Consider the following 17,841-nt stretch of genomic DNA (forward strand, 5'->3'; position numbering starts at 1 on the left):
ATAACCAACAAGTAATCTAACTAACAATTCCAAAACTACTGTCTTATACACACAAGTGTAAGGAGATAAAGAATATGTACATAAAGATATATGAATGAGTGATGGTACAGAGCGGCATAGGCAAGATACAGTAGATGGTATCGAGTACAGTATATACATATGAGATGAGTATGTAAACAAAGTGGCATAGTTAAAGTGGCTAGTGATACATGTATTACATAAAGATGCAGTAGATGATATAGAGTACAGTATATACGTATACATATGAGATGAATAATGTAGGGTATGTAAACATTATATTAGCTAGCATTGTTTAAAGTGGCTAGTGATATATTTTACATCATTTCCCATCAATTCCCATTATTAAAGTGGCTGGAGTTGAGTCAGTGTTGGCAGCAGCCACTCAATGTTAGTGGTGGCTGTTTAACAGTCTGATGGCCTTGAGATAGAAGCTGTTTTTCAGTCTCTCGGTCCCAGCTTTGATGCACCTGTACTGACCTCGCCTTCTGGATGATAGCAGGGTGAACAGGCAGTGGCTCGGGTGGTTGTTGTCCTTGATGATCTTTATGGCCTTCCTGTAACATCGGGTGGTGTAGGTGTCCTGGAGGGCAGGTAGTTTGCCCCCGGTGATGCGTTGTGCAGAACTCACTACCCTCTGGAGAGCCTTACGGTTGTGGGCGGAGCAGTTGCTGTACCAGGCGGTGATACAGCCCGCCAGGATGCTCTCGATTGTGCATCTGTAGAAGTTTGTGTGCTTTTGGTGACAAGCCGAATTTCTTCAGCCTCCTGAGGTTGAAGAGGCGCTGCTGCGCCTTCTTCACGATGCTGTCTGTGTGGGTGGACCAATTCAGTTTGTCTGTGATGTGTATGCCAAGGAACTTAAAACTTACTACCCTCTCCACTACTGTTCCATCGATGTGGATTGGGGGGTGTTCCCTCTGCTGTTTCCTGAAGTCCACAATCATCTCCTTAGTTTTGTTGACGTTGAGTGTGAGGTTATTTTCCTGACACCACACTCCGAGGGCCCTCACCTCCTCCCTGTAGGCCGTCTCGTCGTTGTTGGTAATCAAGCCTAACACTGTTGTGTCGTCCGCAAACTTGATGATTGAGTTGGAGGTGTGCGTGGCCACGCAGTCGTGGGTGAACAGGGAGTACAGGAGAGGGCTCAGAACGCACCCTTGTGGGGCCCCAGTGTTGAGGATCAGCGGGGTGGAGATGTCGTTGCCTACCCTCACCCCCTGGGGGCGGCCCGTCAGGAAGTCCAGTACCCAGTTGCACAGGGCGGGGTCGGGACCCAGGGTCTCGAGCTTGATGACGAGCTTGGAGGGTACTATGGTGTTGAATGCCGAGCTGTAGTCGATGAACAGCATTCTCACATAGGTATTCCTCTTGTCCAGATGGGTTAGGGCAGTGTGCAGTGTGGTTGAGATTGCATCGTCTGTGGACCTATTTGGGCGGTAAGCAAATTGGAGTGGGTCTAGGGTGTCAGGTAGGGTGGAGGTGATATGGTCCTTGACTAGTCTCTCAAAGCACTTCATGATGACGTTGTAGGGTTTAGAATACAACTGTGTACTCCTCAAGTCCTTTCAGAGATGCAGGCGTTTGATCAACAAGGCTGTGCTGGTTCACTGTGTAGATTACTATCTCAACAACATCTAATGTCTTTGTTTTAACCTGCAGGGAAGCTGTAGTGGTGCTATTCTTGTGTGTGTGTTACAATATGTCTAACTTTGCCTAATACTATATAAGTCCTTGGGGAATAAGATCATTTCAGGCATCAAGATGATCCCAATAAAAAAAATCCCAGTGACTTTTCCTTTTAATTATTTGACATTGGAAACTAAACTAATTGGTCTTGGCAACAGCTCCTGTTTTGGCTGGCTGTAGGGAACACTGTCACCGCTGTTTCTGATGGCGTTTGGCTGGCTGTAGGGAACACTGTCACCGCTGTTTCTGATGGCGTTTGGCTGGCTGTAGGGAACACTGTCACCGCTGTTTCTGATGGCGTTTGGCTGGCTGTAGGGAACACTGTCACCGCTGTTTCTGATGGCGTTTGGCTGGCTGTAGGGAACACTGTCACCGCTGTTTCTGATGGCGTTTGGCTGGCTGTAGGGAACACTGTCACCGCTGTTTCTGATGGCGTTTGGCTGGCTGTAGGGAACACTGTCACCGCTGTTTCTGATGGCGTTTGGCTGGCTGTATGGCGTTTGGCTGGCTGGGAACACTGTCACCGCTGTTTCTGATGGCGTTTGGCTGGCTGTAGGGAACACTGTCACCGCTGTTTCTGATGGCGTTTGGCTGGCTGTAGGGAACACTGTCACCGCTGTTTCTGATGGCGTTTGGCTGGCTGTAGGGAACACTGTCACCGCTGTTTCTGATGGCGTTTGGCTGGCTGTAGGGAACACTGTCACCGCTGTTTCTGATGGCGTTTGGCTGGCTGTAGGGAACACTGTCACCGCTGTTTCTGATGGCGTTTGGCTGGCTGTAGGGAACACTGTCACCGCTGTTTCTGATGGCGTTTGGCTGGCTGTAGGGAACACTGTCACCGCTGTTTCTGATGGCGTTTGGCTGGCTGTAGGGAACACTGTCACCGCTGTTTCTGATGGCGTTTGGCTGGCTGTAGGGAACACTGTCACCGCTGTTTCTGATGGCGTTTGGCTGGCTGTAGGGAACACTGTCACCGCTGTTTCTGATGGCGTTTGGCTGGCTGTAGGGAACACTGTCACCGCTGTTTCTGATGGCGTTTGGCTGGCTGTAGGGAACACTGTCACCGCTGTTTCTGATGGCGTTTGGCTGGCTGTAGGGAACACTGTCACCGCTGTTTCTGATGGCGTTTGGCTGGCTGTAGGGAACACTGTCACCGCTGTTTCTGATGGCGTTTGGCTGGCTGTAGGGAACACTGTCACCGCTGTTTCTGATGGCGTTTGGCTGGCTGTAGGGAACACTGTCACCGCTGTTTCTGATGGCGTTTGGCTGGCTGTAGGGAACACTGTCACCGCTGTTTCTGATGGCGTTTGGCTGGCTGTAGGGAACACTGTCACCGCTGTTTCTGATGGCGTTTGGCTGGCTGTAGGGAACACTGTCACCGCTGTTTCTGATGGTGTTTCCCAGACCTTTATTTGGGTTGTAATACTAGTAAGCTTCTCACCTATTTGATATTATGACATTGCTAGCATGCTGCTGCTGCGCTTGTAGTAATACACTTTCTAGAGACTCATGTGGGAACGTGCCCTAACGATGTCCTGCTTTTGGGTAGTCTGATCTTATTTGTTTTCCCAGAGCTTAACTGTTGAGGGTAATACTGTAGTCTTGGTCTGACCTGCCTGGGCCAAGCCAGAAAGCTTATCGTCTTTAAACAAACGCCCTGGAGCTGCTTCAGCCCTCACGTAGACTACAGTGAAGTGTCCTGTTAACATGGCAGCAGATTCAACCTCACAGTTCACATAATACATTCAGGAAACATCTTGAACAGACCTAAATCCCGAAAAGACAGTGTCTTGGAAAAGCCTTTGAGAACAGTGTAACACAGGGAAGTAGAAGACAAACATACAGTGTAGTGTGTCCCAAATGGCACTGTCCCCCCCCTATATAGTGCACTACTTTTGACCAGTTCCCCATAGTGCTCTGGTCAAATTTAGTGCACTATATAGGGAAAAGACTCAACTAGTGATATGTTGGCATTTCCACAGGGATGTGAAGGAGGAAAACGGGCAAACCAAACACAAACGAGGCAGCATTTTGTGTGATGAATCATTTAAAGAAACAGATGGTTCAGAAATCTGTCCTTCTCATGGTTGCATCACAGTTCTTTTGATCACTGTGAGGAACCAAACAAACATGATCGCAGTGAGATCCTCCTGTTAGGTGATACTTTTGAACCAGTCCTTTTGTCCTTAGTGACAGTTGGTCCAAACCGTTTAGGTGGCCTACAGTCTTACCCCAAATAGTGTGTTTATTATGTAGTGCTGAATATTTAATGGAAATGTTGGCTTTTTTTTGTTGGACCATGTTGGTTCAATAATTTGAATTCCATTTCATTCTGTTTTTTTCTGTTTTTCTAGAGATAAATTGTATCAATCCTGAACTGTGCGATGTAGGCCAATATTTTACATAATTACCACGTTTTCTGTGCTAAACTAACTACAATGACCATAATCCATTGCACGTCTACTTGTCCGGTCTGTTTCTTTTACACAGCATGCGCGATTGAGAAAGCAGTTGCTTCGTGAGGTATCGCTACCTGAAAATACATGATTTAGGTGATTGATAGTTGGTATTCAGCCTTATTTACTTTGATGAACTACTAAATAGTGATTTTGTCAGACAGCAGCTCTATAGAGATGAGCTGATGACTTGGAATTAAATAATACATTCATCAAATAAAACAAATGTAAAATACACAACTGAAATATATTTTATTAATGTGAATAAATGATGGTTAATAAGTGATAATGGGCAGTCTGTTTTACAGCATTCAACCCACAATGCACAGTGCTTTTTTTTTTTTTTTAAGTAATCGAAATTGAAAACCATGATTATTTTGTAATAATTTAAACGAATCCGAACCGACTTCAAAAAGCACTATTCGCTCAGCACCAATATTCTAGGACGAGGGTGTTTTCAGTGGGGTAGTGGAAGAGCAGATTGTTGCCCGGGGCAACTACCAAACTGTCCCTGGCAAGGAGGTGACATTGCTTTTCCTATGGCGAGACACTTTAAATACACTCGTCTCTTGTTGAGAGAGAGAGAGTTGTTACTTCATGGACTGAAAGCGACCGTCAGATCTGGGATCATGTCGGATGTCCATCATGCCTGGACCTTCGCTGGTACTTCAGTGTGAGGTCCTGTACGAGACTTTTAGCTGAATCCTTTTAGAGCTTTTGAATCAACTAATAATGGTTTCCGGTAGGAGCTGATTGACACCTTTTAGCCTGACCATCTGTCTACTGCTTTTGACTTGCTCGAGAGTAGACAGTGATTTGATGCCAAGTAACAGGTACTGTGTATTGCATTGTTGTAACTTACAGAAGCTTATATGGTGCTGACTGTCTACAATAGGTGTTCCCAAACTGTTTTTCTCTGCGACTCCATTTTGCTATAAAAAATATATATAATAATATGCGACCTCACCATAATAATTATAAGAATCTGCGACCTCACTCAGTGATGTAATCAACGGCCAATGTTTGCTTTTTTTAATGCGATGACAGTACTTTTGACAGTATTTCAAGTTGAAGGACGTATTGATTTGAAGTGACTGCAATGCATCAGAAAAGTGTTGAAGTTCCTCATAGGTCAGGCAGCCTCTCTTCTCTCTGACTCCTGGCCCTCCAGCACTGTGTGTGAAACCATGTCCTTCTGCCAGCTGCCCAGATAGATACAGGCATCTCCTGTCTGATTTACATAGGCTGCCATCACCCCTCCCTCCCAGGTTTATTCCTCCATGGCTTGTGGATGTGGAGCTTACAGTTTGCTTCCCAAATGGCACCCTATACCCTTTATAGTGCACTACTTTTGACCAGAGCCCTATGGCACCCTATACCCTTTATAGTGCACTACTTTTGACCAGAGCCCAGGGTTAGGGAATAGGGTACCATTTGGGATCAGCCCTAGTCATCTGATGAGCTGGAGGTGATGGGGTGAAGGATGTAGGGGTGTATCTGAATGTTCAATGGGATATATCCATCTGGGTAGCATGACTAGTCCTTGAGAACTCAGAAATTGGGAGGGAGAAAGAGTGAAGGAAGGAGAGCCCTGTGGCTGTACGTTAATATCCTTGGCAGCAAGGACCTTGTCCGTGTGACCCCGCCCCTTGTCCGTGTGACCCCGCCCCTTGTCCGTGTGACCCGACCGTTGATGAAACAATGGTCACTATTCTTCTACCATAGTATAATAACTACCCTGCATGCAACAGCAAGAGAATCCGCATTTGTACAGGTGAAAGTAAGCCGGTCCGGCACGGCTTCCCGGCAAAATAAATATTGGGGGTACGCCGTACCATTAAAACGTGAGCCTATCACAATTACTAACAGAAAATGCCAATAACTATATTACACTATTAACATTACCGCATGTCAGCTGCATGAAAAATGTACGAATTGACTTGAGGCCAGGGTGGCACATGCTCCAAATTGCATTGTGGTTTGACGAGAACACTTTGCCAAGGCGGAGGATGAGTGGCCAAGACGCGTGGGGACAGCAGTGGATGCATCAATTGTGTATGAATGACATAATACACATTTAGGTGTTTTGTAACAGAGGTCTCTTTCTATTCATCAAACTGCAGATGCACAGTGCACTGTGTTTTGATGCTGGAATTATTTTATGAGTGGACAAACGTGTGCGGGTAACCTACAGGAGCGCCCTTTTTTTTTAAATGATTGTTTGTTTGACAATCGGATGAAAACATCACGACTGGTTGTGTTGATGCCTCATTAAAACGTAATACATGATAAAAGTGATATGACAATTCTTCACTAGGCCCACGGAGATCATATGAAATTGTATCTCGGCTCAATCCGAAATGACCTTTACATTTCTATCTCGGTGTCTGTAACACTTCTGCTTGACAGACTGAATAGAGACCCTCGGCTATAAAGAGAAAGTGTGCGAGCAGTGCTGTGTGGTTCAGTACTCAATTAGCCCGACTAACCAGTGCCTGTATATAGCCTCACTACTGTAATAAGCCTCGCTATGGTTATTTTAACTGTCTTTACTGTTGTTTTTATTTCTTTACTTATCTATTGTTCACCTAATACGTATTTTTTACTTAAAAATTGCACTCTTGGTTAGGGCCTGTAAGTAAGCATTTCACTGTATTTCACCTGTTGTAGTCGGCGCACGTGACTGTGCGGTTCAGTACTGTGCCACTGTGCGGTTCAGTACTGTGCGGTTCAGTACTGTGCGGTTCAGTACTCTCCACAGCAGGTAACGCTCATTAGGCTGTGTTAACGTTGTATTTCTATCCTCTAGCCCAGGTATTCCCAAACGGGTACGTACGCGCAATGCCGTTGGGGGTGTGACAAATAAAAATGTGATTCACATTTATTTTTTTCACATTTTCAAACGGGCCATTTTTATATTTTCTCGCCTGAGTAGCCTTGTTTCACTGCCTAAAATGACATCATCTAGTGTTCAGTGAAATACCAACACAATGTCAAATACAGGTAGTCTAGTCATATAATTAACATCCAATCACATTCACCATTACTCTCTTCTGGGAATTCCACTAATGGTTCGTATGTAGCCAAACGTAGCTGCTGCTCATGTTGGTGTCTGTACTAATGGTGCAAAAGCCATGACAGGGAGACATAGTGGAGTGGTAACGCGCGTGCAAGCAGTTGCTCCCGACGCCACTTGGGTACACTGCAGCATCCACCGAGAGGCTCTTGCTGCCAAGGGAATGCCTGACAGCTTGAAAGACGTTTTGGACACTAAAGTAAAAATGGTTACCTTTGTTAAAGCAAGGCCCCTGAACTCTCATGTATTTTCTGCATTATGCAATGATATGGGCAGCGTCCATGTAATGCTTTGACAACATACAGAAGTGCGCTGGTTATCAAGGGGCAAACTATTGACACAATTTCTTTGAAATGAGAGACGAGCTTAAAGCTTTCGTTACTGACCATAATTTTCCCTTGTCTGACCGCTTGCATGATGATGAGTTTCTCACACGACTGGCCTATCTGGGGTGATGGTTTTTTTGCCTGAATGATCTGAATCTAGGATTTCAGGGACTCTCCGCAACTACATTCAATGTGCGGGACAAAATTAAGGCTATGATTAAGAAGTTGGAGTTCTTCTCTGTCTGCATTAACAAGGACAACACACAGGTCTTTCCATTATTGTATAATTTTTCGGTGCAAATGAACTCAAGCTTACGGATAATGTCAAATGTGATACAGCAAAGCACCTGAGTGAGTTGGGTGCGCAATTACTCAGGTACTTTCCCGAAACGGACAACACAAACTGGATTCGTTATCCCTTTTCATGCCCTGCCTCCAGTCCACTTCCCGATATCTGAACAAGAGAGCCTCATCGAAATTGCAACATGCGATTCTGTGAAATTTGAATTTAATCAGAAGCCACTGCTAGATTTCTGGATTGGGCTGCGCTCAGAGTATCCTGTCTTGGCAAATCGCACTGTTAAGACACTGATGCCCTTTGCAACCACGTACCTATGTGAGAGTGGATTCTCGGCCCTCACTAGAATGAAAACTAAATACAGGCACAGACTGTGTGTGGAAAATAATTTAAGACTGAGGCTCTCTCCAATATGACCCAACATTGAAGAGTTATGTGCATTCTTTCAAGCACACCCTTCTCATTAACCTGTGGTGAGTTATTGGTCCTATAAGAGCTCTTTGTCACTTCCTACGAGTCGGGTTGTGACGACAACTCACACTCATTCTTATGTTTAATAAATGTATAGGGGGGCTTATAATGATGGCAAAAAACAACATTTGAGAGTGTGCTGACCCTGGTGCTAGAGGGGGTATGTAGCTGGAGGTTGAATGTTGTAAAGGGTACGGGACCATAAAATGTTTGGGAACCACTGTTCTAGCCTAACACCATGTTTAGTTAACAGCCTAGCTAGTTGATTCTGAAGTGATGCTTGGGAGGAGGCTACAGGAAGGCAATTTTTTTAGGTCAATAGTGGGAGGGTAGCATATTGGAGGAGGAAGATGATGCTGATTATGCTGCTACTACTACTTCATAACATTCACTCTGCTTTCCCTGTATTGATTAACAACAGTCAGTTCTAGGTATGTATTGGATTTTCTGAGACATTAATGAAAACAGGAACCCTAGCTAGAATGTTCTGTATAATAATGTCATTATGTATAATTATAGGAGATGGCTTCTCTATTGCTGTTTATAGCAGCACAGATCTCCTATGGATATTAATATTTACAATTCAGAAACTATTCACACCACTTGACTTTTTCCCAAAAATGTTGTTCCAGCCTACATCTTTAAATGGATTAAGTTGAGATTTTGTGTCACTGACCTACTACACACAATACCCCATAAAATCAAAGTGGAATTAAGATTTTAGAAATGTTTACCATTTAAATTAAAAGCTGAAATATCTTGAGTTGGTAAGTATTCAACCCCTTTGTTATGGTAAAATTTGCCGTAATGAGTTGCATGGACTCTGGGGGAACAGGGAAGTTGCACAACTGAACGCATCTTCTCCATTTAACTCCTCTGAATCAGAGAGGGGAGCTGCCTTAATCCACATCCACGTTATCCGTGCCCGGGGAGCAGTTGTTTTGGGGGTTAACTGCCTTGCTCAAGGGCAGAACTGCAGATTTTTCCACCTTGCCGGCTCGGGGATTTGAACAAGCAACCTTTTGAATGCTGTAACAAGTCACATAAGTTCCTTATTTACATAAGTATTAAGACCCTTTGCTGTGAGACTCAAAATTGAGCTCAGGTGCTTCCTGTTTTCCATTGATCAACCTTAAGATGTTTCTACAACTTGATTGGAGTCCACCTGTGGTAAATTCAATTGATTGGACATGATTTAGAAAGGCACACACCTGTCTATATAAGGTCCCACAGTTGACAGTTCATGTCAGAGCAAAAACCAAGCAATGAGGTTGAAGGAATTGTCCGTAGCGTGCCGAGACAGGATTGTGTCAAGGCACAGATCTGGGGAAAGCTACCAAAACATTTTTGCAGCTTTGAAGGTCCCAAGAACACCGCTCTTCCATTCTTAAATAGTAGTTTGGAACCACCAAGACTCTTCCTATAGCCGGCATCCCAGCCAAACTGAGCAATCAGGGAGAAGGGCCTTAGTCGGGGAGGTGACCAAGAACCCGATGGTCACTCTAACAAAGCTCTAGAGTTCCTCTGTGGAGATGGGAGAACCTTCCAGAAGGACAACCATCTCTGCAGCACTCTACCAGCACTCTGCCTTTATGGTAGGGTTGCCAGACGGAAGCCCCTCCACTAAAAAGCACACGACAGCCCGCTTGGAGTTTGCCAAAGGGCACCTAAAGACTCTCAGACCATGAGAAACAAGATTCTCTGGTCAGATGAAACAAAGATTGATTTATTTGGCCTGAACGCCAAGCGTCACGTCTGGAGGAAACCTGGCACCATCCCTATGGTGAAGCATGGTGGTGGCAGCATCATGCTCTGGAGATGTACAAAACAGGCTTAATGAGCTACCTCGCAATGCCACGCTTATGAGCCCTGAAATTCAGAACGAGTTGCTGGAGTGTGCAGCATCATTGTTACTGTGCAGGATAAAAGATGGAAGTTCATTCTGCGCCTTCCCACATATTTTGCCATACCAGCAGATGAATATAAAGATCAATCTAAACCTGAACTTATTGCTGTGTGCATCCGATACATTCATGCTGGAATGATTTAAAGATAGAGCTGTTGGGTTTATGGAAACCGCTGATTTGTCTACACAAGGAATTTCTCTGAAAATACTTGGAAGTGTTGCAACCCCTTGGATTTGGATCCCACTCTGTGTGGGTTTATGTTTCGTTGGCGCTTCAGTCATGTCAGGAAACAGAGGGGTACATGTCCTACTAAAGCAAACCTTTTAAGCAAGCGATATATGTGCATTTTATCTCCCACCATTTTGAATTTGGTTCTGTGCACCGTGGCAAAAGTGTCGGGACATGTCAGTACCTTTTTGTTTGACACAGTAAACCAGCTACACACATTTATGAGTGGATCCCACAGACATGCTGGATTCATAGAAGAACAGAAAGAGTTGCATCCCGATAGACCATGTATCGAGCTAGGAAGATCCACGGATGTACAGTGGAGTTCAAAATTAGGGTCTGTGAGTGAAGTGCTGTTACAGCTAGATGTCATTTTGAGGTTCTTGCAAGTTTTTCAGAGGCTTGTGGACAAACCACATTAGAAGCCGATGTCCTCTTACAACAAATCCAGAATAAGTTTTTATTCCTGTTAGTCACGTTTAGTAAATTGTTTGAAACTAGTGATTTTGCTACGAAGGAATTACAAAGCTCTACATTATCTGTGACAGACTGTTGGTTTAATTGAAATCCTCAAAAGCAGCTTTTCTACGTTCAGAGAACTCAGGGGGAGACTTTGATAAAGTTCTAAACTAACTGAAGAGATGATGATGATGGTGATATTAGTCATTGGGATGTGAGCGGGTCACGGCATTGAAAACTGCCTGTAAAATTGGCAGACAGTGTAGTCACAACTTCATTAGGGAAAACATCCAGCATCAAGAGTGACAGTGACCTGAGGCAACTATGGAACAATATTCTAGACCGACAGATTACGGAGTTAAACTCAAGATTTCACGAAGACACATATGGGATCATGCAAGTGGCAGCCTCCTTTTCCAAAGAATCCCAAACTTGTGGCCTGAAAGAGCAGATGAAGACCATATGCGATCATTATGCAAAATCAAGTGAGGATGCTGAATTCACTGTTTTTATTCAGCAGTTGAGTCGCAAAATGAACATGGGAAAGGGTGACTTTTCTTCCATAATGAGTGTACTTGACAGCTGCCCTGATGATATTTTCCCTAATATAAACTCTCTGTTAAGGATCATTGTCACACGTCCAATGACATCATGCAGTGTGGAGAGTCTTTTCTCAACAACAACTTGGATTTTAAAAAATCAGCACACATCAATGACAAGCGCCCGACTGAACCACTTCAGTTTGTTGTCTTTAGAGCGTCAACTGACAGATCCATTGGATTATGATGAAATTATCACCACATTCAACTCAAATCCTCGCCATCTGCACCTTGTGATGTAGGTCACGACTTATTGATACGTCTACTAAAGGGAAGGTACCTTTTTAGAGTACTACTGCCAGCTGTGGTATACATGGTAACACCAAATATAGGCTTGTTTGCCCATCAAGATTGAAGTGCACCTGAAGATGAGTTTTATGTTGTTGGCAACTGTCTTATTTTAATATGCTGGGATAGGTCATGATTTGTATATGTAACTAGGTTGCTCCAAGTGCTATACACTAGTATAAAACGATTATATTACAAAATCATATATGGTGCACATCGCAAAATAAATGTAATAAACAAGTAGAAAAAATGCCTATCCAAATTTTTCTAGGCCTATCCAAAAAAAAATCAGGTTACGCTTCTGGTGCAAACGGAACACGTGAGTCAAAGCAAGTTAACGTTGTCTTTGAGACTAAATTTCACTTGCCTGTTCAGTCAGCCACAAAGCACATTCCACCAAATAGGCAATGGTTACAGATTGAGCTTTGAAGTCTGTTTGAGTACTTGATTACCCTCATCATCCTCAACCACTCTGTATCTAATCCTCATCATCCTCAACCACTCTGTATCTAATCCTCATCATCCTCAACTACTCTGTATCTAATCCTCATCATCCTCAACTACTCTGTATCTAATCCTCATCATCCTCAACTACTCTGTATCTAATCCTCATCATCCTCAACCACTCTGTATCTAATCCTCATCATCCTCAACCACTCTGTATCTAACCCTCATCATCCTCAACTACTCTGTATCTAATCCTCATCATCCTCAACTACTCTGTATCTAATCCTCATCATCCTCAACCACTCTGTATCTAATCCTCATCATCCTCAACCACTCTGTATCTAACCCTCATCATCCTCAACCACTCTGTATCTAATCCTCATCATCCTCAACCACTCTGTATCTAACCCTCATCATCCTCAACTACTCTGTATCTAACCCTCATCATCCTCAACCACTCTGTATCTAACCCTCATCATCCTCAACCACTCTGTATCTAATCCTCATCATCCTCAACCACTCTGTATCCCTCATCATCCTCAACCACTCTGTATCTAACCCTCATCATCCTCAACCACTCTGTATCTAACCCTCATCATCCTCAACCACTCTGTATCTAATCCTCATCATCCTCAACCACTCTGTATCTAATCCTAATCCCTGTATCTAATCCTCATCATCATCATCATCCTCAACCACTCTGTATCTAACCCTCATCATCCTCAACCACTCTGTATCTAACCCTCATCATCCTCAACCACTCTGTATCTAACCCTCATCATCCTCAACCACTCTGTATCTAACCCTCATCATCCTCAACCACTCTGTATCTAACCCTCATCATCCTCAACCACTCTTTGCTACTTGCCAAGGTCACCCTTTTCTCTGTAAACAGAAATCATGTTCTCAGTAATCTATTTCAGCCAGAGCTGTCCTTCTCTGGTCCTATTCCCTATTCCACTTCCTCTTTCATGCACACAATTGTCTGAATTGTTTTGTTTCATTGTTCAATGGAAATGTTTATGACCTGGGAGAGAAATGTTTTTTTTAAAATATATGTTACGCAGTAGTAGTGGTAGTAACTGAATTTATAAAACATTAGGAACACCTGCTCTTTCCATGACAAACTGACCAGCTAAATACTGGTCAAAGCTATGATCACTTATTGTTGTCACTTGGTAAATCCACTTCAATCAGTGTAGATGAAGGGAGGAGACCGGTTAAAGAAGGATTTTTAAGCCTTGAGACAATTGAGACATGGATTGTGTATGTGTGCCATTCAGAGGGTGAATGGCCAGGAGAAAAGATGCCTTTGAAGGTGGTATGGTAGTAGGTGCCAGGCGCACTGGTTTGATTGTGTCAAGAGCTGCAACACTGCTGGGTTTTTCACGCTCAACAGTTTCCTGTGTGTATCAAGAATGGTCCACCACCCAAAGGACATCCAGACAACTTGACACAACTGTGGGAGGAATTAGAGTCAACATGGGCCAGCATCCCTGTGGAACGCTTTCAAAACCTTGTAGAGTCCATGCCCCAATGAATTAAGGCAGTGCAACTCAATATTAGGAAGGTGTACCTAATGTTTTGTACACTCAGTGTATATGCTATATGTTACAGTATAGTGCTGGTTGAAAGAGATGAAACCGCTGGTATTATTATCTTGATCTGATGTCAGATGTGATGAACTGTTTTACATTCAAGGTAGATGTGAATGTACACTTACTCAAACAGTCTGGTACTGGCTATTTATCAGAACGATATCTACCTGAAGATCTAATGGAAGCAATGCCATGATAAACAAGGTTTCAAAGATTGTTATTGTTTGGGAAAATAACCTTTTTTATCAAAACTATTATTCACATGATCATCAGACAGGAGAAATGTACAACTAAAGAGACGGATTGAATACCACATTCATGGGGCGGCAGGGTAGCCTAGTGGTTAGCGTTTTAACCGGAAAAGTCACCTGACAAGGTACTAGCTAGCCATTCTCTTCTGGTAAAATAAAGATAAATAAATAAAAAAATAAATCAAAAAAATAAATAAATCATAAGAAACAAGGTTTTGAAAAAATATACTCAGGAAATGTTTCTTTTTTTTATCAAGCCGGTGAGACCGTAACTCACACTCCCCTCAACCCTGATGCTTCTTTAAATGATATGTGTCAACAGTTCCATAGCACTGTTTACTTATTACATATTAGTTGTAAGTACTGAGCTCCAAACAAATGGAGATGGATTACTCCATACACTGCAATTTTATTTTTGAAGGTGATTTATGCTATAGCCTACAATACAAATGAGACGGCACACACGCACACACACACACCCACACCCATTGTCTATTACCATATGTCTCCGTCTCATTTCCACCGTCTCATCATCATACGCCTTTGTTTGGTCTGACAAATGGTCGTGGATTTTGCTCTGCTCATGTATGAGGGTACACACACACACCTGCACTGCTGTTTGTTGAGGGGATTTACGGTGTGATTGAAGTTTAAAGACCTAGTGGATAGAGCAATGGAGCCAGTCAATCTGAGCTGAGATGAATGCTCAGTTTGACCCATTAACCAGCTAGAATGAAGCAATTGAACAGCAATGAGATTCAGATTTGCCTAGCCTGTCACTCAGCCTAATTGGACCACATGATTAGGAAAACTACCCCCAGAGGGTATCAGGGGCTCCTTTACATTCAGATAGGAGCTATCATGGCATGGGAAAGCAACAAATGGATTCCTCTATATGTTTAGGGTACAGTGTAGGATGTTGGCAGGGAAATTACTCTAATGGAAAAGTGGAAGACATTTTCAAAAACGTCATTATTATTCCCTAGCTCCAGGAAGTATATGTATTGTCTCTTTTTCATGACTTGGCACTGAGAAGACTGTATTATTATTATTTATCTTAAAGGGAAACTACACTCAAACTATCTTTTTGGTCTTTTTTTTTTCATTAGTCCACTGTTGATACTGTCTCAAAATGTATATCATGATGATCTGACAAGTGACACTTTGCTTCTTGAAAGTTCAATATCTTGAAAACATTTTGTCTCTATCGATTAGTGGACGAATGAACAAAATACCAAAAGATTTTTGATGAATTTTTCCTTTAAGAGACACAGCAATAACAAGCATTCACTCAGCCAGAAGAGTGTTCCTCTTCCAAGAGGAAGTGAGACTAGTATCTGACGTTTCATGTGTTCTTGTGAAGAGTGGAGGCAGTTTACCTCATGTAGTGGCTGAACCATCTCATGAGATGGAGGGGAAACTAGATGTTTGGCTCACAGAGACAATGATAGATTGTAAAGAACTGTCTCTCAGCCTGAAGCAAAACTGACAGGCAGCACAACACACACACACACACACACACACACACACACACACACACACACACACACACTTTACCTGTTCGCTGAAATTACACAAGAGAACTAACATGTTCGGTTTAACAAGTTGTAAGAACGAACACTGTCTGTTATTGTTGAGAGCTGCAATAGAGACATTTTGTTAGGTGTTTGTAAGCCGTGTGAGCATCAGACGGTTTTGATAACAGTGGTCATTTGTTTTTAATGGTGGGAAGCCGTTGTGTTAACTTCCTGGTTATGGAAATTAGATAAGGCACCAAACATCCTCCCCCAGAGTAATATCCTCTGTTACGCTCTCTGCAGGGTGTCTGGTAAGATGAGCCAGAGCAGTGTGGAGCTGGACCACTGCAGCCAGCAGGGCTCTGTCGAGAGCCTGACCAACAGTCTCCGTGGCCTGGGGAGCAGCAGCCTGCCTACAGCCTCCACCGACAGCTTGCCTGGAGACTCCAACAGAGCCCTCTCTGATTCTGGTGAGTAAATGTTAAAGCCCCCTTCGACAGCTTGCCTGCAGACTCCAACAGAGCCCTCTCTGATTCTGGTGAGTAAATGTTAAAGCCTCCTTCGACAGCTTGCCTGCAGACTCCAACAGAGCCCTCTCTGATTCTGGTGAGTAAATGTTAAAGCCTCCTTCGACAGCTTGCCTGCAGACTCCAACAGAGCCCTCTCTGATTCTGGTGAGTAAATGTTAAAGCCCCCTTCGACAGCCTGCCTACAGCCTCCTTCGACAGCTTGCCTGCAGACTCCAACAGAGCCCTCTCTGATTCTGGTGAGTAAATGTTAAAGCCTCCTTCGACAGCTTGCCTGCAGACTCCAACAGAGCCCTCTCTGATTCTGGTGAGTAAATGTTAAAGCCTCCTTCGACAGCTTGCCTGCAGACTCCAACAGAGCCCTCTCTGATTCTGGTGAGTAAATGTTAAAGCCTCCTTCGACAGCTTGCCTGCAGACTCCAACAGAGCCCTCTCTGATTCTGGTGAGTAAATGTTAAAGCCTCCTTCGACAGCTTGCCTGCAGACTCCAACAGAGCCCTCTCTGATTCTGGTGAGTAAATGTTAAAGCCTCCTTCGACAGCTTGCCTGCAGACTCCAACAGACTCTGATTCAACAGCCTACAGCCTCCTTCCCTTGCCTGCAGACTCCAACAGAGCCCTCTCTGATTCTGGTGAGTAAATGTTAGCCCCCTTCGACAGCCTGCCTCCAACAGAGCCCCCTCTGATTCTGGTGAGTAAATGTTAAAGCCTCCTTCGACAGCTTGCCTGCAGACTCAACAGAATTCTGGTGAGTAAAGTTAAAGCCAGCTTGCCTGCAGATTCTGATTCTGGTGAGTAAATGTTAAAGCCTCCTTCGACAGCTTGCCTGCAGACTCCAACAGAGCCCTCTCTGATTCTGGTGAGTAAATGTTAAAGCCTCCTTCGACAGCTTGCCTGCAGACTCCAACAGAGCCCTCTCTGATTCTGGTGAGTAAATGTTAAAGCCTCCTTCTGACAGCTCTGCCTGCAGACTCCAACAAAGTAAATGTTAAAGCCTCCTTCGACAGCTTGCCTGCAGACTCCAACAGAGCCCTCTCTGATTCTGGTGAGTAAATGTTAAAGCCTCCTTCGACAGCTTGCCTGCAGACTCCAACAGAGCCCTCTCTGATTCAGCCTCCTTCGACAGCTTGCCTGCAGACTCCAACAGAGCCCTCTCTGATTCTGGTGAGTAAATGTTAAAGCCTCCTTCGACAGCTTGCCTGCAGACTCCAACAGAGCCCTCTCTGATTCTGGTGAGTAAATGTTAAAGCCTCCTTCGACAGCTTGCCTGCAGACTCCAACAGAGCCCCTCTGATTCTGGTGAGTAAATGTTAAAGCCTCCTTCGACAGCTTGCCTGCAGACTCCAACAGAGCCCTCTCTTCTGGTGAGTAAATGTTAAAGCCTCCTTCGACAGCTTGCCTGCAGACTCCAACAGAGCCCTCTCTGATTCTGGTGAGTAAATGTTATAGCCTCCTTCGACAGCTTGCCTGCAGACTCCAACAGAGCCCTCTCTGATTCTGGTGAGTAAATGTTAAAGCCCCCTTCGACAGCTTGCCTGGAGACTCCAACAGAGCCCTCTCTGATTCTGGTAACTGTTATAGCCACCCACCGGGACATATAACTAGGGCCAGGAGATCTGTGAGAAAACAACGTTGTTTTGAGAGCAACTACACATATCATATCTGGTGCTGTTGGTATGGTGCCCCA

General features: G+C 44.1%; 1 protein-coding gene across 1 annotated transcript in view; it reads left to right on the forward strand.

Moving 5' to 3' along the window:
- Window positions 1-17,841, forward strand: part of LOC112257370 (inactive tyrosine-protein kinase PRAG1) — a 45,367-nt gene that overhangs the window by 17,247 nt on the left and 10,279 nt on the right. Inside the window, exon 4 of the mRNA XM_024430884.2 lies at window positions 15,932-16,098. Coding sequence (XP_024286652.1) covers window positions 15,932-16,098 — 167 coding nt within the window. The remainder of the gene's footprint in view (window positions 1-15,931; window positions 16,099-17,841) is intronic.

Source organism: Oncorhynchus tshawytscha, linkage group LG09 (genome assembly GCF_018296145.1).
Source record: "Oncorhynchus tshawytscha isolate Ot180627B linkage group LG09, Otsh_v2.0, whole genome shotgun sequence".
Taxonomy (NCBI): Eukaryota; Metazoa; Chordata; class Actinopteri; order Salmoniformes; family Salmonidae; genus Oncorhynchus; species Oncorhynchus tshawytscha.